Below are 21,692 nucleotides of genomic sequence, written 5' to 3'. Positions count from 1 at the left end.
TGTTATTTGTATTTTGTAACATAAATTTTTTTTGGTGAGGTTTTTTTTCTGTCTTCCACTATATTTTCTTGTACTTTTTTGTAATATGTACATATTCCTACTTCTGGCAGCAATATGTATTTCTCTTTTGATATGCTTCTTTTAACCTGGTAGCCCTGCTTACTGAAATTATATCTAAATTAATAAAAGTAAATGTCAAGAAAGAACTTCTTTAAGAATTAAGTGAATGCATGTACTGGATTCAGTTGCTCAGACAACTCTTATTTTTAAATTCTCTTGATATTGCTATGTTAAGTGTTTGGATTAGTGAGCTGTTTGCTGCATGTTGTTTTGAATTAATTTATTCTTTTCCCTTTTACATTTATGTTCTCATATTTTAAAAAACTCATCTTTATTGAGTTATTTTGAAAAATGTAAGCCTAGTGAATCTTACAGAAGATGTATTTCTGGGTCCAGGGGAAAAAAATTTAGTATTTTAGAAATATAAGTAAAAGTTTTACTTGCATATAGTAATTTTTATATAGTAATGACTTATATTTTCTTCAAAGAGAAATTTTTGTTGTCTTTCAGCTTCATTGTTTGTATTGGTATAAATAAGTTTTTTTTAGCAAGTATAATGTGTATAGTAGAAATTTTCCAGCTTATAAGTGAGGCATTTGGTATATTTTTTTTTGACAGAGATAAATTTAAGTTTATGAAAAAAGGAATATTTTTCTGTTGAATATTGAATTAAAATTTCAACTGAAATGGAACGTTATAAGCAATTGAGAAATGAAATCATATTTAAAAAGAGAAAAATTAAGTTGAGCTGTGAAAATAGAATTTTTAAAAAGAAAATCACTGTACAAGGTTTGCAGTAAACATTTGCTTGATTGTTGGACTTGACTTTGCTTTCTGAAATTAAAAAAGCCCACACTGGTAGGCTAAAACCCTGTACTTCATTTATTAAGTATATATTAGACACTTACTGATTTTTTCTTCTTACTTAGGATTACCAACATCTACTTTCAGTGAAGTTATAATTTGAAAAGATCAGGTATTGAAGCACGGACATATATTAAGCCCATATGTATTGGTTATGTTTATGTGGTACATATATTTTTAAAGAGCAAACTTTTAATTGGCTTTCTATATTACTTTAAAATTGAACCTATGAAAAGACTTTTAAATTATACCTATTATAAAGCAAATTGTCTCTTTTTCATTTCTTCACCCGCTGCTCATAGCAAGAGTCCCTATAATGATTCTTGGCTTTGAGGAAAACATCCATCTTCAAACAGGACTTTTCAGTTAAGCAATTTAAAAAAATGTGAACAGAGTTTAATAAGGGCCAGATTACCTTTGAGAGATCTTTTTCATGTAGGAGACCTGAGGGGGTATTTTTAAGTTACTGTGTTTCAAAGAGAAAGCTTTCCTACCACCTCTATTCCTTATTACCTACTGAAATTTATTTTCAGATATGTTAGTTGATGAAAGAACACAAAGAAAGGGATTATGATGTTAAAGAATATTTTGGAATGAATTACAGTAGTAGGTTTACTTTACTAGCTTATATTATGGCTTAAAATTTTAAATGCCTTGAAGGTTATAAGACTAATACTATTCTTTGATATGACTAAAGCGGCCAGATCACCTTATTAACTGGCCTTGTTGGCAACTGTGGTAACTAAAGTCTATCTTGGATGGAATTCAAAGAGGAATTGCATTTTATACTGAGTTCCTTTCCTTAACAAAGAGTCTTGCTGTAGAGCACAATATGCTTGTATATATTTTTTAGGACTTTTCAGTTATATCATATAAATTTAAAAACACATACCTTAGTCATATATGATGTTATATGTATCATACATATGATATAACTTAAAAGTCTTCATAGTTGGGAAATTTTATATGTATGTAAATACCTCCTATAGGATGTAATATACATCCATCCTATATAAATGTGTGTATATATACTTATGGGATACATAAGCTATATTCTACATATATTATATATTAATAAATTTATACCTATATATTACTTTGAAGGTTATGATGTTATCTGGGTTTTAATCTTTGAGAAAGTTTTGAATTATAAACCATATTTTGTTAATTGATAGCTAGTCACATTTTTTTCTTGATGCAGTTTTGGTAATTTATAGCTTTCAAAGTATTTGTTTATCTCAGTTGTTGAATATATTGGCATAATGTTGGTTCATAATATTCTTTATCATTCTATTAATATCTGTAGAATCTGCTCTGATGCTCTGTCTTTTGCTCCTATTATTGGTAATTTTTGCTTTTTTCTTTTCACCTAGTAAGAGGGTTAATAATTTTATTGAAGTTTTCAAATAACTAGCTTTTGTTTTTATTGCCTTTTTTTTCTTTTCTTTTCTTTTCTCTTGTTACTGGGAATTGAATCAAGGGGTATTCTACCAACAAACTACTATATCCCAGCCCTTTCTTTTTCTTTTCTTATTTATTTTTTTAAAGATTGTACTTTTTCCTCATAGTTTTTGAGTGGTGCATTATAGTTGTACACAATGGTGAGATTTGTTGGTACATATTTATACATGCACACAACATAGGATAAAATTTGGCCAATTACATTCCCCAATATTTCCCCTTACCCTCCTCTCCTTCCTTCCTTTCCTCTATTATACTGATCTTCCTTCGATTTTCATAATCCCCTTGGTCCCCACCCCTTTCTTTTCCTTTCTCATCTTTAGCTTCCACATATGAGAGAAAACATGTAGCCTTTGAACTTCTGAGTTTGCTTATTTCACATAACATCATGTTCTCAAGTTCTATCCATTTACCTGCAAATGACATAATTTCATTTTTTTATGGCTGAATAAAAATGTGTATATATACCACATTTTCTTCATCTATTCATCCATTAATGGACACCAAGGTTCAGTCCTATTTATTTATTTAAATTTTATTTTTAATTAATTTATTTATTCTAATTTGTAATAAAGGAAGCAGAATGCATTTCCACTCATAATACACATATAGAGTACAAGTTTTCATTTTTCCAGTTGTACACAAATAGAGTCACACTATTTGTATCTTTATACATGTACTTAAGATAATGATGTCCATCTCATTCCACCATCTTTCCTACCCCAACACCTCTTCCCTTCTCCTCCCTCCCCTTTGCCATATCCAGAGTTTCTCCATTTCTCCCATGCTCCTCTCCCACCTCCATTATGGATCAGCATCCACATTTTAGAGAAAACATTCTGTCTTTGTTTGGGGATTGGCTTTCTTGACTTAGCATGCTATTCTCCAACTCCATCCATTTACCTGCAAATGCCATGATTTTATTCTCTTTTAATGCTGAGTAATATTCCATTGTGTATATATATCACAGTTTCTTTGTCCATTCATCTATTGAAGGGCATCTAGGTTGGTTCCACAATTTAGCTATTATGAAATGTGCTGCTAAAAAACCCATGTGGCTACGTCATTGTATTATGCTGTTTTTCAGTCCTTTAGGTATAAACCAAGGCCTGGGATAGCTGAGTCAAATGGTGGTTCCATTCTAAGCCTTCCAAGTAATTTCCATACTGCTTTCCAGATTGGTTGCACCAATTTGCATTCCCACCAGCAATGTATTAATGTGCCCTTTTCCCCATATCCTCACCAACACGTATTGTTTTTTGTTTTCTTCATAGCTGACATTATGATGGAGTGAGATGAAATATTAGAGTAGTTTTGATTTGCATTTCTCTAATTGTTGAACATTTTTTCATGTTTGTTGATCAATTGTATTTTATCTTCTAAGAAGTGTCTGTCCTATTCCTTGGCCCATTTATTGATTGGGTTATTTGTTTTTTTGGTGTTACGTTTTTGAGTTCTTTATATATATCTTAGAGATTAGTGCTGTATCTGATGTGCATGTGGTAAAAATTTTCTCCCGTTCTGTAGGTTCTCTCTTCATCTCAGATTGTTTCTTTTGCTGAGTAGAAGCTTTTCAGTTGGAATCCATCCCATGTATTAATTCTTGGTTTTATTTCTTGTGCTATAGGAGTCTTATTAAGGAAGTCAGGGTTTAATCCAACATGATGAAGATTTGGGCCTACTTTTTCTTCTGTTAGGCACAAGGTCTCTCTGGTCTAATTCCTAGATCCTTGATCCACTTTGAGTTGAGTATTGTGCCTGGTGAGAGATAGGGGCTTAATTTCATTTTGTTGCATATGGATTTTCAGTTTTCCCAGCACCATTTGTTGAAGAGGCTATCTTTTCTTCAATGTATGTCTTTGGCATCTTTGTCTAGGGTGAGATAACTGTATTTATGTGGGATTGTCTCTGTGTCATCTGTTCTGTACTATTTGTCTACATGTCTATTTTGGTGCCAATACATGCCATTTTGTTACTAGTGCTCTGTAGTATAGTTTAAGGTCTTGTATAGTGATGCCACCTGCTTCACTCTTCTTGATAAGGATTGCTTTAGCTATTCTGGGTCTCTTTTTTTTTTCCAGATGAATTTCATGATTGTTTTTTCAATTTCTATGAGGAATGTCATTGGGATTTTGATTGGAATTGCATAAATCTGTATAGTGCTTCTGGTAGTATGGTCATTTTGACGATATTAATTCTGCCTATCCAAGAGCAAGGTAGATCTTTCAATCTTCTAAGGTTTTCTTTAATTTCTTTAGTGTTCTGTAGTTTTCATTGCAGAGGTCTTTTACCTCTTTTGTTGATTCCTAAGTATTTTATTTTATTTTTTTATTGAGGCCATTGTAGGGGTAATTTTCCTAGTTTCTCTTTCAGAGGATTTGTCACTGGTGTACAGAAATGCCTTTGATTTATGGGTATTGATTTTATATCCTGCTACTTTGGTGAATTCATTTATTAGTTCTAGAAGTTTTCTAGTGGAATTGTTTTTGGATCCTCTAGGTATAGAATCATGTCATCAACAAATAGTGATAGCTTGAGTTCTTCTTTTCCTATCCATATCCTTTTAATTTCTTTCTAATTGCTCTGGCTACAGTTTCAAGAATTATGTTAAATAGAAGTGGTGAAAGAGGGCATCCTTGTCTTGTTACAGTTTTTAGAGGGAATGCTTTTCAATTTTTCTTCATTTAGAATGATGTTGGCCTGGGACTTGGCATAGATAGCTTTTACAACATTGAGATATATTCCTGTTATCCCTAGTTTTTCTAGTGCTTTGAACATGACAGGGTGCTACAGTTTCTCAAATGCTTTTTATGCATCTATTGAGATGATCATGTGATTCTTATCTTTAAGTATATTGAGGGGATGAATTACATTTATTGATTTCTGTACATTGGACCCACCTTGCATCTGTGGGATGAACCCCACTTAATCTTAATGCCCTGTCTTTTTAATATGTTTTTATATTCGATTTGCCAGATTGTATTGAGAATTTTTGCATCTATGTTCATTAGAGATATTGGTCTGAAGTTTTCTTTCTTTGATGTGTCTTTGTCTGGTTTTGGAATCAGGGTGATATTGGCCTCATAGAATGAATTTGGAAGTTTTCCCTCTTTTTCTATTTAATGGAATAATTTGAGGAGTATGGGTATTAGTTTGTCTTTGAAGGTCTTGTAGAACTCAGCTGTGTAACCATCTGGTTCTGGGCTTTTCTTGGTGGGTAGGCTTCTGATGGCGTCTTCTATTTCATTGCTTGAAATTGATCTGTTTAACTTGTGTACTTCATCCTGACTCAATATGGGCAAATTATTATGACTCTAGAAATTTGTCGATGTCTTTGATATTTTTTATTATATTGGAGTACAGGTTTTCAAAATAATTTCTAATTATCTTCTGCATTTCTATAGTGTCTGTTGTGGTATTTCCTTTTCATCATAGATTTTAGTAATTTGGATTTTCTTTCCTGGTCTTTGTTAGCATGGCTAAGGATTTATCAATTTTATTTATTTTTTCAAAGAACCAACTTTTTGTTTTGTCTATTTTTTCAATTTGTTTGTTTCGTTTCATTGGCTCTGATTATTATTTTCTGTCTCCCACTGCTTTTGGAGTTGGTATGTTATTCTTTTTCTAGAGATGTAATGTTAGGTCGTTTATTTGTTGACCTTTTCTTCTTTTAAGGAATGAAATACATGCAGAGAGCTTTCATCTTAGTACTGCCTTTATAGTGTCCCAGAGATTTTGATATGTTATATCAATGTTCTCATTGACCTCTAAGAGTTTTTTAATATCCTCTTTGATGTCTTCTGCAATGCATTATTCATTCAGTAGCATGTTATTAAGTCTCCAGGTGTTGGAGTAGCTTCTATTTTTTATCATTTATTTCTAATTTCATTCCATTATGTTCTGATAGAATGCAGGGTAGTATCTCTACTTTTTTGTATTTGCTAAGACTTGCTTTATAGCATAATATATGATCTATTTTAGAGAAGGATCCATGTGCTGCTGAGAAGAAAGTGTATTCACTCGTTGATGGATGAAATATTCTATTAAGTCTAAGATATTGATTGTATTATTGAGTTCTATGGTTTTTCTGTTTAGCTTTTGTATAGATCTATGCAGTGGTGAAAGAGGTGTGCTTAAGTCATCCAGAATTGTTTTGTTGTGGTCTATTTGACTCTTAAAATTGAGAACAGTTTGTTTGATGAATGTAAATGCTCCATTGTTTGGGGCATATATATTTATAATTGTTATGTCTTGTTGATGTATGTTTCCCTTAAAAAGTATGAAATGTCCTTCTTTATCCCTTTTGATTAACTTTGACTTGAAGTCTACTTTATTTGATATGAGGATGGAAACCCCTGCTTATTTTCACAGTCCATGTGAGTGGTATGTTTTGTCTCAACCTTTCACTTTTAGTTTGTGGCTCTTTTCCTATGAAATGAGTGTCTTTTTTAAAATCCAATCTGCTAGTCAATGTCTTTTGATTGGTGAGGTTAGGCCATAAACATTCAGGGTTATTATTGAGACATGATTTGTATTCCCAGCCATTTTTGTTTATTTTTGATATTTGACTTGGTTTCTCATTTGATTGGTTTTTCCTTTAGTGTAGTACCTCCCTTTGCCGATTTTCATTTTCTTTTCATGCAATATTTTTCCAAGGATGTTCTGTATTGTAGGCTTTCTAGTTGCAAATTCTTTTAACTTTTGTTTATCATTGAAGGTTTTTATTATGTCATCAAATGCTTAATTTTTCTAGATATGAAATTCTTGAATGGCATCCGTTTTCTTTCAGAACTTAGTAAAAATTCCAGGATCTTCTATCTTTTAGCATCTGATTTGAGAAATCTGTAGATATTCTAATTGGTTCCCCCTCCCCAACGTAATCTGATTTATTTCTCTTGTGGCTTTTTTAATTCTCTCCTTATTCTGGATGCTAGGCATTTTCATTTTATAATGTGCCTCAATGTAGATCTGTTGTGATTTTGTACGTTTAGTGTCCTAGAAGCCTCTTGTATTTGATTTTCCAGTTCATTCTGGAAATTTTTCTGATATTACTTTATTGAATAGATTGTTCTTCCTTTGGTTTGAAACTCTATGCCTTCCTCTATCTGAATAATTCTTTTTTAAAATTTTTTTAATTTTCAGTGGACACAACATCTTTATTTTACTTTTATGTGGTGCTGAGGATTGAACCCAGCAGCCTGCGCATGCCAGGCGAGCGTGCTACCACTTGAGCCACATCCCCAGCCCTATTTATTTATTTATTTATTTTTTAGATGTAGTTGGACACAATACCTTTATTTTCTTTATATGTGGTGCTGAGGATCGAACCCAGGGCACTGCACGTGCTAGGCAAGCGCTCTACCGCTGAGCCACAACCCCAGCCTCCCTGAATAATTCTTAAATTTGGTCTTTTTATATTATCCCATAATTCTTGAATGTTCAGCTCATGATTTCTTACTTTCTTCACTGTGTGGTCAAGTTTATTTTCAAGATTATATATTTCGTCTTCATTGTCTGAGGTTTTGTCTTCAAAATGATCTAATCTGTTAGTGAGGCTTTCTTGAATTTTTAATTTGGTTTATTGTTTCCTTCATTTCAGGAATTTCTGTTTTTTTAAAGAACCTTTATCTTCATATTGAAGTAATCTTTTGCTTCCTGTATTTGCTTTTGTAGCTCTTTATTGAAATGATCTTTTGTTGCCTGCATTTGCTCTCTTATATGATCCTTTAATTTACAGAATATTTTAATTATGTGCATCATGAACTCCTTCTCTGTCATTTCTTCTGTTGTGCTGGCCGGGATTTCTGATAATGTAGTGTCTTTGTTTGTTTTGGGCACTTTATTCCCTTGTTTTTTCATATTGTTTGTGGTCTTCCTTTCTAGCGCTTCAGGTCTGAGTTGTCACAGTTTTTACCACGTAGGCGTATAGTGTCCAATACCTCTTCTTTCAGGGGGAGATCAATAGTAACAGATCCCAATACAAACAATATCTAGCCTTAAAAAAGCTCCTATCAAGACGTTTATAGTTTTGTCACAGTATATAGAAATGTTGAGTTCAATTATTATCTACAATAAAAATAGTAGATTTGCAAAGGTGTCTACAGTTTCTGATGGTTGACAAAGAGAGAACTGGGGTGTAGGATGGGGTGTAGAATGAGATGTTAAGGAGGTAGGATATAGAGCATATACAGTTATTAGATCTTAGGAAGCATGAAAGAGGAATCTAAAAATGTTGACTATTAGCAGGTTAAAAGAAAGAACGTGATTTTGGGGAAACAAGTAAGTGGGGGAGACAATAGAGAAAGTAAACAAACATAAAAATTAAGAAAAATAAAAAATGCTAAAATAATATGCAACACAACTGTAATATACTATTCAGGCCTCCAAGTCCTTGGTATCCTAATTCATGAAAAGTAATTGGTTTCACAAATGTTGGGGATGTGAGGGTGAGAGATGAGATAGAGAAAAGAAAGAAAGAAAAAAGAGGAAAGAAACAAAACATTTCAAAGGAAAATACAAGGTTTGTTTTTGTTGGAATTCAGTTTTTTTCCTGCTTCCCTTTTCATCCAATAGGCGAGGTTTTCTGTTGTTTGCTGGTATTTTCACTCTCAGGATGGTTAGATTATTAGGGTAGCAGGGTTGGTCTTGGGGACAGAGCTCTTGCAGGTGGGGTATAGCACTTGCTGGTCCCCAGTGGGAGACTGCACCCCAAGGATCTCCTTTGGGGCCTGCTGGTGTGATGTGGGTACCTGGTCTTCTTATCTCCTTGTATCTCCTGTAGACCTCAAATTCCTGGTCTCTAATTTAGTCTCTAAACTGTATATCCCTCACCCCCTCCCTTTCTACCTCCCATTCCAGAACCTTCTCTCTGGAGGTCTTTTGGGCTACTCTCTGGGGGTTGCACACTGTTATGGAGAGCTCTTTTGTATTGGGCAATTCAGGGCCAGGCTTTGTGAGCTGCAGTGGGCTGTGTAGCCACAAGCACTGTGCCCGGTTATTGATTGCTGGGGAGAGGAGAAAGTTGGGGACTATAGGTACCTTGATAATGCTTCTAAGCCCCTGTCAGTGTTCCTAGCTGGAAGTTGCCCCAAATAAAGATGGAGACAAAGGTGTCCCAAGATGTAGGCAGCTGCTTTTAGCAATGGGGTGTCAGGTTGGGTCAGGTCGGGTGGTGATGTAGCTCTGTGGTGTGCAGTGTTGGCTGCCTCCAGACCCTGTCCAGTATCCCCAGGTGCAGACTACTACGTGTAGGGAAGTATGGTATTGGTTGCAGTATCCCAAGATGGAGGCGACCAGGAGAGCCCCAGGTTGGTTGATGGGGCTCCACACTGGAGTTGTGGTGGGAAGTCCTGTGTGGGAGCTACTGTAGAATTCCTGTTTGGGTTTATAGCCAGGGGTCCTGCACTGACATTGAGTCCTGTGGACCTGTGCGGGCAGTAGCTGTCGGGTCCTCTAATAACTTGTAGAGAAATAGTATTCCTACTGCTTGAATCCTAGGTCACAGAGCAACAAAGAATGCAGACTCCCTGTAGCCCTTCCAGTTATTTATTTATTTATTTATTTATTTATTTATTTATTTATTTATTTATTTATTTATTTATTTATGAGACAGGGTCTTGTTAGGTCACTGAGACTGGAGTTGAACTTGCAATCCTCTGCCTGAGCCTCCTGAGTCACTGGGAGTAAAGGCGAGCATCATCATGTCTGGCTTCATTTTTCCTATTGATTGTCTGTGTTTTGGTTGTTAATTTTCTCTTTTATTGTTATTTTCTCCTTTCTTTTACTTATTTTCGATAGTAATGATAGGAATACAGACATAGATAAGTGGTTCAGAATATAAAGTCCTAAAATTGACCATAGACAGGTCAATTGATTTGTGAGAATGATGCTGAAGCAACTCAAGGAAAAAGAATAGTCTTGTCAATAAGCAGTATAAGTAGGTCTCAACATTGGAAAACATGAATCTAAACTTTCACCCCACACTACAAGCAAAACAAAATTAAAACCAAAAACCTTCAAAATGGATAATTTGAAATGTAACAACCAAAACTGTAAAACTAATAGAAGAAATAATAGGAGAAAATATAATATATATTATAATAAATAATTATGTTTATATATTATATAATTATAATCTGGAGAGTAGTCAGAGTTCTTATTGGACATAAAAGAGCATGAATACTAAGAGAAACTTCATACATTGAACTTCATTAAAATGTAAAACTTCTTTTAAAGATGCATTAAGAATACACCAATGAGGGGCTGGGGTTGTGGCTCAGCGGCAGAGCGCTTGCCTAACACATGCAGGGCCCTGGGTTTGATCCTCAGCACCACATATAAATAAATAGATAGATAGGTATGTAGATAGATAGATAGATAGATAAAGGTGTTTTGTCCAACTACAATTGAAAAGTAAATATTTTTTTAAAAAATACAACAATGAAAAGTAATCTGTAGTCTCAAAAAGTATTTGTGAAATTTCATCTGAAAATGACTTGTATCTACAGTATAACAAGAACTATTACAAGTTTATATCAAGTAATCTAATTTTCTTTTTTAAAAAATATTTTATTGTTGATGGATCTTTATCATATGTATGTGTGTGTGTATGTATGTATGTATGTATTTATTTATTTATATGCAGTGCTGAGGATTGAACCCAGTGCCTCACACATGCTGGGCAAGCGCTCTACCACTGAGCCACAACCCCAGCCTTTCTAATTTTCAAAATGAGCAAAATACTTGAACAAACACTTCACAAAAAGATGATGAGTAGTAACAATGAAACATCAGTCACCAATGAAATGTGAATTAAATCACAATAAGCTAATATTTCACAGCTATTAACATGCCTAAAATTTTAAAAACCAAGTACATTAAATGTTGTATAAGCTTTAAAGCAACTGAAATTCTTGTATGTTATTGGGCATATGAAATGACACATCTCTTTAGAAAACAGTTCTGTGGCGCTGGGGCTGTAGCTCAATGGTAGAGCGCTTGCCTAGCATGCGTAAGGTACTTTGTTCGATTCTCAGTACCATATATAAATAAATGAACAAAATAAAATCCCATCAATGTTTAAAAAAAATTTAAAAAAACAGTTCTGTATTTTCTTATAAATGTAAACCTACATTTTCCATAAGATGCCATGATACTGTGCCTAACACCCATACATAAATACTCACCTCATAATTTCACCCATGAAAATATATATCCACACAAAAAATTTTGTAAGAATATCTTTAAGAGCTTTTTTCCACAGTAGCTTCAAACTGGAAGCTCCTCAGAGGCGATCAGTAATAAATAGTTAAATATATTGTGCTGTACTATTCAGCAGAAGTTCACTGGATTAAACAAAGGGGAATAGGAAAGACAGTACACTGAATCAGAAATAACTTTCCTATGTTTTCACACAACCAATGAAACTCCACATCATGTACAACCACAGGAATAGGATCCCAATTAGAATAATTTATAGTCCATGTGTGTATAATATGACAAAATATACTCTAATGTCATATATATCTAAAAAGAACAAATAATAAAAATTTAAAAATATATTAAATGGGCCTGGGGGTGGGGAGTAAAGAACTACTGAAGCATGGAATACCATGAATGACTCATGAAAACATATTGAGTGAAAGAATTTAAACATGAGTCTATCCTGTATGATTCCATTAATGTAAAACTCTATAAAAAATAAAATCTAATTTATAATGACAAAAGCAGATAAGTGGTAGCCTGAGGCTGGAGATTGTAGGTGAGAAGGAGATTAACAAAGAGTATTTACAGTATTAGTAATGCTTCTTGACTGTGGTTGTAGTTATGCAGGTGTAGAAATTTAGCCAATTTTACTCTTATCATGCAAATTATGGTTTAGTCAAAGGGGTCTCTTTTCTAGTGGTTATCAAATCTGGCTATACTTTAGAATCATGTACATACTGAGCTTTAAAAATGCACATTTCTCCACTTTAGACCCAAGGAATCAGTGTCCAGCTGTAGGCCTTCTCATGAGTTTTTGAAAAGTTTCAGAGATTATTTTTATTTTCAGCTGGAGTTCAGAAATATTTTTTGATGGTATGACTTTTCATTCTTATGATTCTCAACCTAAAATCCCAGAGCCTGCTATGTACCAGCCATCATACTTGGTTTTGAGAATGATGAGCAAGAGAGACATGCTCTTTTACAATGTGTAGTCTGGTGGGAGGATGGACATTGATTAAATAATAACAAAAATATGTATCTTTAAACCTTAGCAGATGTTGTAGATATCATATATAGAATGTTATGATAGTGCATGGTAAAAATTAAAGTGTTTTTTCTGATCTTACTTCAGAGCCATACTTGAAAAAGTGCTTTTCTGAAAGCACTTAGTATTGCTTACATAGTATGATTATTCATTTGTATAAAATATTTTGCATGCAAACATCTCTTCACCAAAGTATTTTTCTCTCTCATTATTTGTCAGCATCTTGTATTATCTTAAAACATTAAGAAATCTTTAATATTTAACTTTAGGGACAAAACATTGAAATGTCATCAATAAATATCTATAAGTATCTAAGTCAGTCTGTGATTATCATTCAGCTCTGTGCTATCCAACATTTTGTTACTGAAACAAAAACAACCATTTGAATATGACAGTTTGTTCTACTAGTATTGTTTTGGTTGTAGTGGAAGAGTTGTTAATGTTGGTCAAACACAATTGTTTTCTCAAATATATTACACATAATACTAATTGTGTTTAATAATGGGGAGTATTGGGATGGAAATTTTGAACTCATGCAAGTTTAGGAAATGGAGGGTAAAATAAATTTAATAAAGTTAAAGAACCTTTAATATGTCACATTTGAAATCTTTAACATGACTCTCTTTGGCCATGGAACCCCTTTTCTCTTGGCTTGTATTTTCATGAATACATACCTAAGCAGCTAAAAAAATCTACAATAGCGTTTAACAAGTTATAATGGCATATTTAAAAATTACACAATAATATTTATGTAAAAGCCTCTTAGACATGGTACTAGATCTGTATTTTGTATTTATATATTGAACTTTTGGAAATGAGTTTACACATATTTAAAAAAATCAGTTCTTCATTCTTGCATCCTTAACTAATAGAGAAAAGTGAAATTTATGTTTCTCTTCTATTTTAGAACAAAGTAGAAGAGATGATTTAGAAGCTTTAGGTCATATGTTCATGTATTTTCTGAGAGGCAGTCTTCCTTGGCAAGGCTTAAAGGTAATTGTTTTTATATTTCCTTATTGAATTTTATAAAATATTAATATATATATATATATTAAGTCCTGTTTTTCTAACCTAATAATTTGAAAATTACAACATTCTTAAGATTTTTTTTCCATTTTAGGCTGACACATTAAAAGAGAGATATCAGAAAATTGGAGATACAAAACGAGCTACACCAATAGAAGTGTTATGTGAAAATTTTCCAGGTAATAAATAATGCTAATTGATAAATGTGTTTCTACACAGAAAACCATAAGTGATTCATTTTGGCTGCTAAAGTTTATAGATAAATTTTTTTCATGCCTTGAAAAAGGTGAGCAATTTGTGATTTAAAAGTTGTCAACAATTGATGCATGGGCCACAGGGACAGTTTGTGTATTTGCTTTTGCAAGATGATATTAACAGAAGAAAATTTCCTTGATTAATAATATTAACGAATACCAGCTGAAGTAGTATTTTTTAGTGGCATACTTTTATTAAGTTAAAAATACTTGCTAAGCAATGCTAAAGTTTTAAGTGTAAAGTTTTAGTGTACAGTGTTAGTCGCATACTTCTCAGTGTCAGGTTCAAAATTTTAGTTTCAAAGTAGTACTTGATTTAGTTTTCAAAGTACAGTAAAATCTTACTGACTTTACTAGCTTTAGGCTAATTTTATATTGGAGAGCTGTATACATTTATGCAAGTACTGTTTTTCCTGGTAGATTTATGGCAACTCTAATTAAACTAACAAAAATTTAAAGTTTCTAAATCAGTTGAGAAATAAGAATAATTTATTAATAATGTACTGAAATACCTACTGTGATTTGTGCAGCAATATTAAGTGAAAAGAACTGAATTTGAAGATACAAGAACTGAGTTCCTGTCTCACTCCAATATTAACTGGTTCTCCCCTACAATGCTGGGATTATTATTGTGGTGATAATTTCAATATAATTTGAGCCTTTTTAAAAGCATGCTTATTATTCATTGTCAGCAAACTTCAATTATGTTTTTTCTTTCTTGCTGTAACCTATAGAAATGGAAAATTAAGTAAACATTGGTTGGTGCAATTTAGGTGTAGGCAGATTGGCTGACTGTCTTTATAAAATTCAGAATGGAAAATGGAGGCAATTAAGTAATTTAGCTAAGTGATTAGCCAGAAAGTGGAATAGTGAGAGTCACTGTGTGATGAAGGTCACCTGGCACCACTATTGTTGCCTGTTGGGCTGGGATGTGTAGCATTCTTTTACTGACTGCCTGTGAATTGTAGCAGAAAAGCAACTAGGTCTCCATGTCAGAGGTAGGAGAAAATTGATATCCCATCGTCTCTATAGTCATTTTCTGTACTCTTGAGGGGTGATACTAATTTTTACTATTTACTCACTATTTTGCCTGTTGCTTTGTATGTCTTCCTTCTCACTTCTTTTCCTCCTGGAAAATATGACCTTTAAAAAAATGTGTACCTAATACATTTGGGATTTATATTGACATGCTGAGATTTGTATATAATTGAATAATAGTGCTCATCTGACCAGAAATTAAGTGAAGACTTATACTCTGCTCTTGTGTTTTATATTTGAGGTGGTTTTTTAGCCTTTTTAGCTCAGTTGGTTAAAATACCACTCATAGCCAAGGTTAGGAATTTGAATCCCCTATTGGTCAATTTGTGTATGTTACTGATTCTAAAGGAAATCCAGCAATCTGGTGCAAATGCTTTCATATAAGTAAGTTCCCACCAATGTTTAAAATAAATGTTTAAATTGATGCTAAGTATGATGCTATATAAAGATTAAGTAATTATGCATTATTAAGCTGCTAATTTAGCATCTATGGCTCAAGATTTCTATTAAAAATATTATAAAGTAGAACATTTATCTTTGCTAATAAAATGAAGCAAAAATAGTGGTTAAACTTCTCACTTATCTTTTGTCCTTATTTCCTTTCTTCTTCTCTCTTTTTTATTTTGTTGTCATCAAACTCAGAAAATTTTAAATTGAAATATAATTTGCTACATTTTTTCATGTTTTTACAATACAGTGTGCTTTTAGACATTTAAAAGAATCTTATTGTTGAATGTTTTATAAAAATGTAGTCAGAATGTTTTTTTCTTTTCTAGAAGAAATGGCAACATATCTTCGTTATGTAAGAAGGTTAGATTTTTTTGAAAAGCCAGATTATGACTACCTAAGAAAGCTTTTTACTGACTTATTTGATCGAAAAGGATATATGTTTGATTATGAATATGACTGGATTGGTAAACAGTTGGTGAGTATGGTATATAGTAAAACATTATTTATAGTATTTATTTTCTTTTTAACAGCAGTACGGGATCCTTCAGTTTAGAAGAGTTCAGAAAAAGTAATTTTTAAAGAGGATTCATTTTGTTTCCCATTTTGGGACATTTCTTAGGTGACATTATGTTATTCCTTACATTTTGTGAAAGTCCTATGTTTGGACTACCTGCTTTTTCGAGCAATGAATTATTTTTGACTTTTCATCCTGATTTGGTTCTTAATATCAAGTCTGGTTTTTTGTGTGTTTTTTTTTTTAACAGTACCAGGGATTGAATCCAGAGGTACTTTACCACTGAGCTATATATCCCAAGCCTTTTTAATTTTTTGAGTCAGCGTCTGGCTTAGCTGCTCAGGCAGGCTTTGAACATGCCAAGGCTGGCCTCAAATTTGTGATCCTCCTGCCTTAGCCTCCTGAGTTGGTGGAATTATAGGCGTGTGTCACTGCCCCAGATTCAGATATACTTTTTTGTATAATATATTTTCATGATTAGCTTACTGTGTAATACATTGAAATTTGAGGGCTTTTGAAAAATTTCAAACATTGAAAATAAGTGATTTTGTTAGTTTTATTTAAAAAAATTATTCCTTTAATTTTATTAAAATAATTTATTCTGTTTATGCATTAAAATAAATTTTCATTTTTGTTAAAAAACTAACCTAAAAGTTATGACATCATTATAAGTACTTTTTAAAAAAAGATATGTTTATTTAGTTGTAGATAAACAGAATACCTTTATTTTATTTATTTATTTTTATGTGATACTGAGGATTGAACCAGTGCCTTACACATGCTAGGCAAGCACTCTGAGCTACATGCAAGCAACTGAGCTACAACCTCAACCCCTTGAAGATCTTTTGTGGATATAAAAATTAATATTTTAATATAAAATATATTTATATTTAGTGCAATATATTATATATAAATTAATATTTTTAAAATATTTATTTTTTATATTTTAGGTGGACACAGTATCTTTATTTTATTTTTATGTGATGCTGAGGATCGAACCCAGTGCCTCACACATGCCAGACGAGCACGCTACTACTTGAGCCATATCCCCAGCCCCCCAAAATTAATATTTTAAGAAGCATTTATTTTATTTTTTTTAGTTGTAGAAGAACATGAATACCTATATTTTATTTATTTTTGTGTGGCACTGAGGATTGAACTCAGTGCTTCACACATGCTTGGCAAGTGCTTTACCACTGAGCCACAACCCCAGCTCTGCATTTAAATATTTAAAAAAAATTTTAAATAGTACTTATGTTCCCTTTTATTTTTTTTTTTTGATCCTTTTAAGTGGCTAAAGAAACGATTTTAAAAGAGATTTCTAAAGTAGTCTATATCAATACCATTTGTTATTATTGTTGTAGCCTACTCCAGTGGGAGCAGTTCAGCAAGATCCTGCTCTATCATCAAACAGAGAAGCACATCAACACAGAGATAAGATGCAACAATCCAAAAATCAGGTTTGATGCCCTTTTTAGTTATACTTATCTTAATTTGTTTCAACATTGAAATGCATACTTTTTGTCCAATAGATAAAATGTTATACATATAAACATTGAAGGTTGATAAATTATTTCTCCTAGTTTTCAGTATTAATTTAATAATAATATTAAAATTCTTAATTGTAAATTCCTGATTAATGGTATAAATTTAATATAGTTTTGAGCCATATTTGATACTCTATTAGTATAGAAATTTTTGATATCTTATGGGAATGGATTATAATACCATTTGATCTTTCTAACTGTAGTTTAGTTCAATAAATTATTCACTGAGTTTCTGCTGTTTAAAGCATTTTTTCCTTATTTTTTTAAATTAATTTTTTAAATTTATATATGACAGTGGAATGCATTACAATTCTTATTACACATACACAGCACAATTTTTCATATCTCTGGTTATATACAAAGTATATTCCCACCAATTTGTGTCTTCATACATGTACTTTGGATAATAATGATCATCACATTCCACCATCATTTCTAACCTCATGCCCAATCCCTTCCCCTGCAACCCCTCTGCCCTATCTAGAGTTTGTCTATTCCTCCCATGCTCCATCTCCCTACCCCACTATGAATCAGCCTGCTTATATCAGAGAAAACATTTGGTATTTGGTTTTTTGGGATTGGCTAACTTCACTTAGCAGTATCTTCTCTAACTCCATCCATTTACCTGCAAATGCCATGGTTTTATTCTCTTTTGTTACTGAGTAATATTCCATTGTTGTATGTATGCCACATTTTTTAATCCATTCATTTATTGAAGGGCATCTAGGTTGGTTCCACAGTTTAGCTATTGTGAATTGTGTTGCTATAAACATTGATGTGGCTGTGTCCCTGTCGTATGCTGTTTTTAAGTCCTTTGGGTATAGACCGAGGAGAGGGATAGCTGGGTTAAATGGTGGTTGCATTCCCAATTTTCCAAGAAATCTCCATACTGCTTTCCATATTGGCTGTCCCAATTTGCAGTCCCACTAGCAGTATATGAGTATACCTTTTCCCCCACATCCTCACCAACATTTATTGTTGTTTGTCTTCATAATAGTTGCCGTTCTGAATGAAATAAGATGAAATCTTAGAGTGGTTTTGATTTGCATTTCTCTAATTGCTAGTGATGATGAACATTTTTTCATATATTTGTTGATTGATTGTATATCCTCTTCTGAGAAGTGTCTGTTCAGGTCCTTGGCCCGTTGTTGATTGGGTTATTTGTTTTTTTGGTGTTTAACTTTTTGAGTTCTTTATATACTCTAGAGATTAGTCTCTATTTATCTGATGTGTGAGGGGTAGAGATTGGCTCCCAAGATGTAAGCTCTCTCTTTACCTCCCAGATTGTTTCTTTTGCTGAGAAGAAACTTTTTAGTTTGAGTCCATCCCATTTATTTATTTATTGTTTAATATTTATTTTTAAATTTCAGATGGACACAATATCTTTATTTATTTTTTTAAATTTTTATGTGGTGCTGAGGATCAAACCCAGTGCATCATGCATGCCAGGCGAGCACTCTACTGCTGAGCCACAACCCCAGCCCCATCCCATTTATTGATTCTTGATTTTAATTCTTATGCCAAAGGAGTCTTATTAAGGAAGTTGGGGCCTAATCCCCCATGATGGAGATTAGGGCCTGCTTTTTATCCTATTAGACACAGGGTCTCTGGTTTTATTCCTAAGTCCTTGATCTATTTTGAGTTGAGTTTTGTGCCTGGAGAGAGATATGGGTTTAATTTCATTTTGTTCAGTTTTCCCAGCACTATTTGTTGAAGAGACTATCTTTTTTCCAATGCATGTTTTTGGCACCTTAGTCTAATATAAGATAATTGTAATTTTGTGGGTTAGTCTCTGTGTCCTCTATTCTGTACCATTGGTCTACCAGTCTGTTTTGGTGCCAATACCATGCTGTTTTTGTTACTATTGCTCTGTAATATAGGTCTGGTATAGTGATGCCACGTGCTTCACTCTTCCTGCTAAGGATTGCTTTAGCTATTCTGGATATCTTGTTTTTTCAGATGAATTTCATGATTGCTTTTTCCATTTCTATGAAGAATGTCATTGATTTTGATAGAATTGTATTAAATCTGTGTAGTGCTTTTGGAAGTATGGTCATTTGATAATATTAATTCTGCCTATCCAAGAGCAAGGTAGATCTTTTCATCTTCTGAGGTCTTCTTTGACTCTTTAGGGTTCTGTAATATTTATTATATAGATCTTTCACCTCTTTCATTAAGTTGATTCCCAAGTATTTTTTTTTTTTTTTTGAGGCTATTGTAAATGGAGTAGTTTTTCTTGTTTCCCTTTCTGAGGATTTGTCACTGATATACAGAAATGCCTTTGATTTATGGGTGTTGATTTTTTTTTTTTTGAGATTTTTTTTTTAATATTTATTTTTTAGTTTTCGGCGGACACAACATCTTTGTTTATATGTGGTGCTGAGGATCGAACCCAGGCCGCACGCATGCCAGGCGAGCGCGCTACCGCTTGAACCACATCCTCAGCCCTGGGTGTTGATTTTATATCCTGGTACTTTGCTGAATTCATTTACTAGTTCTAGAAGTTTTCTGGTGGAACTTTTAGGGTCTTCTAGGTATAGAATCACATCATCAGCAAATAGTGCTAATTTGAGTTTTTTTCCTGTGTGTATCCCTTTTTCTTTTGTCTGTCTAATTCCTCTGGCCAGTGTTTCAAGAACTATGTTAAATAGAAGTGGTGATAGAGGGCATCCCTATCTTGTTCTAGTTTTTAGAGGGACTGCCAACATCAACCAGGCCATGATGTTGGCGTGGGGCTTAGCATAGATATCCTTTATGATGTTGAGATATGTTTCTGTTATCCCTAGTTTTTCTAGTGTTTTGAACATAAAGGGGTGCTGTATTTTGTCAAGTGCTTTTTCTGCATCTATTGGGATTATCATATGATTCTTATCTTTAAGTCTGTTGATATGATGAATTACATTTACTGATTTCCATATGTTGAACCAACCTTGCATCTCTGGGATGAATCCCACTTGATCCTAGTGCTCAATCTTTTTGATATGTTTTTGTATACGATTTGCCAGAATTTGAGAATTTTTTATCTATGTTCATTAGAGATATTGGTCTGAAGTTTTCTTTTCTTTTCTTTTTTTTTTTGATGTGTCTTTGCCTGGTTTTGGAATAGAGTGATATTGGCCTCATAGAATGAGTTTAGAAATGCTGCCTCTTTTTCTATTTCCTGAAATAAATTGGAGAGTATTGGTATTAGTTTTTCTTTAAAGCTCTTGTAGAATTCGGCTGTGTATCTGTCTGGTCCTGGACTTTACTTGGTTGGTAGACTTTTGATGGCATCTGCTATTTCGTTACTTGAAATTGATCTGTTTAACTTGTGTGTATCATCCTGATTCAATTTGAGCAAATTATATGACTCTAGAAAATTTGTTGATGCCTTTGACATTTTCTATTTTATTGGAGTAAAAGTTTTCAAAATAATTTCTAGTTATCTTCTGTATTTCTATAGTTATCTTCTGTATTGCTGTGATATTTCCTTTTTCATCATGTATGTTAGTGATTTGAGTTTTATCTCTCCCCATTTTTAGCATGGCTAAGGGTCTGTCAATTTTATTTATTTTTTCAAAGAACCAACTTTGTGTTCTGTCAATTTTTTTCAGTTGTTTCTTTTGTTTCAATTTCATCTCTGATTTTAATTATTTCCTGTTTTCTGCTGCTTTTGGTGTTGATTTGTTGTTATTTTTCTAGGGCTTTGAGATGTAATGTTAAGTCATTTTTTTGATTTTTTTCTTCTTTTAAGGAATGAACTCCATGCAATGAACTTTCCTCTTAGAACTGCTTTTCATAGTGTCCCAGAGATTTCGATATGTTGTATCTGTGTTCTCATTCACCTCTAAAATTTTTTTAATCTCCTTCTTGATGTCTTCTGTAACCCATTGTTCATTCAGTAGCATATTACTTAGAGTTCAGGTGTTGGAGTGGATTTCTTATTTTATCATTGATTTCTAATTTTATTCCATTATAGTCTGATAGAATGCAGGGTAGTATCTCTACTTTTTTATGTTTGCTAAGAGTTGCTTTGCGGCATATTATATGGTCTATTTTAGAGAAGGATCCATGTGCTACTGAGAAGAAAGTGTATTCTCTCGTTGAAGGATGAAATAGACTATATATGTCAGTTAAATCTAAGTTATTGATTGTTAATTATTGAGTTCTGTAGTTATTTTGTTCAGCTTTTGTTTGGAAGATTTATCTAGTGATGAAAGAGGTGTGTTAAAATCACCCAAAATTATTGT

The 21,692-nt window shown here is 32.9% G+C and overlaps 1 protein-coding gene across 15 annotated transcripts in view; it reads left to right on the top strand.

The window, feature by feature from the left end:
• Positions 1 to 21,692, top strand: part of Csnk1g3 (casein kinase 1 gamma 3) — a 109,163-nt gene that overhangs the window by 59,424 nt on the left and 28,047 nt on the right. For 10 of the 15 annotated variants that reach the window (XM_078048310.1, XM_078048323.1, XM_078048304.1 and 7 more), the window contains 4 exons: positions 13,542 to 13,627; positions 13,755 to 13,839; positions 15,729 to 15,877; positions 17,281 to 17,376. In XM_078048310.1, coding sequence (XP_077904436.1) covers positions 13,542 to 13,627; positions 13,755 to 13,839; positions 15,729 to 15,877; positions 17,281 to 17,376 — 416 coding nt within the window. The remainder of the gene's footprint in view (positions 1 to 13,541; positions 13,628 to 13,754; positions 13,840 to 15,728; positions 15,878 to 17,280; positions 17,377 to 21,692) is intronic. The other 5 variants (XM_078048311.1, XM_078048317.1, XM_078048296.1 and 2 more) reach the window with 1 other exon arrangement.

This window comes from Ictidomys tridecemlineatus, chromosome 1, assembly GCF_052094955.1.
Source record: "Ictidomys tridecemlineatus isolate mIctTri1 chromosome 1, mIctTri1.hap1, whole genome shotgun sequence".
In the NCBI taxonomy this organism is placed as follows: Eukaryota; Metazoa; Chordata; class Mammalia; order Rodentia; family Sciuridae; genus Ictidomys; species Ictidomys tridecemlineatus.
This window is presented reverse-complemented; position numbering and strand designations above follow the sequence as displayed.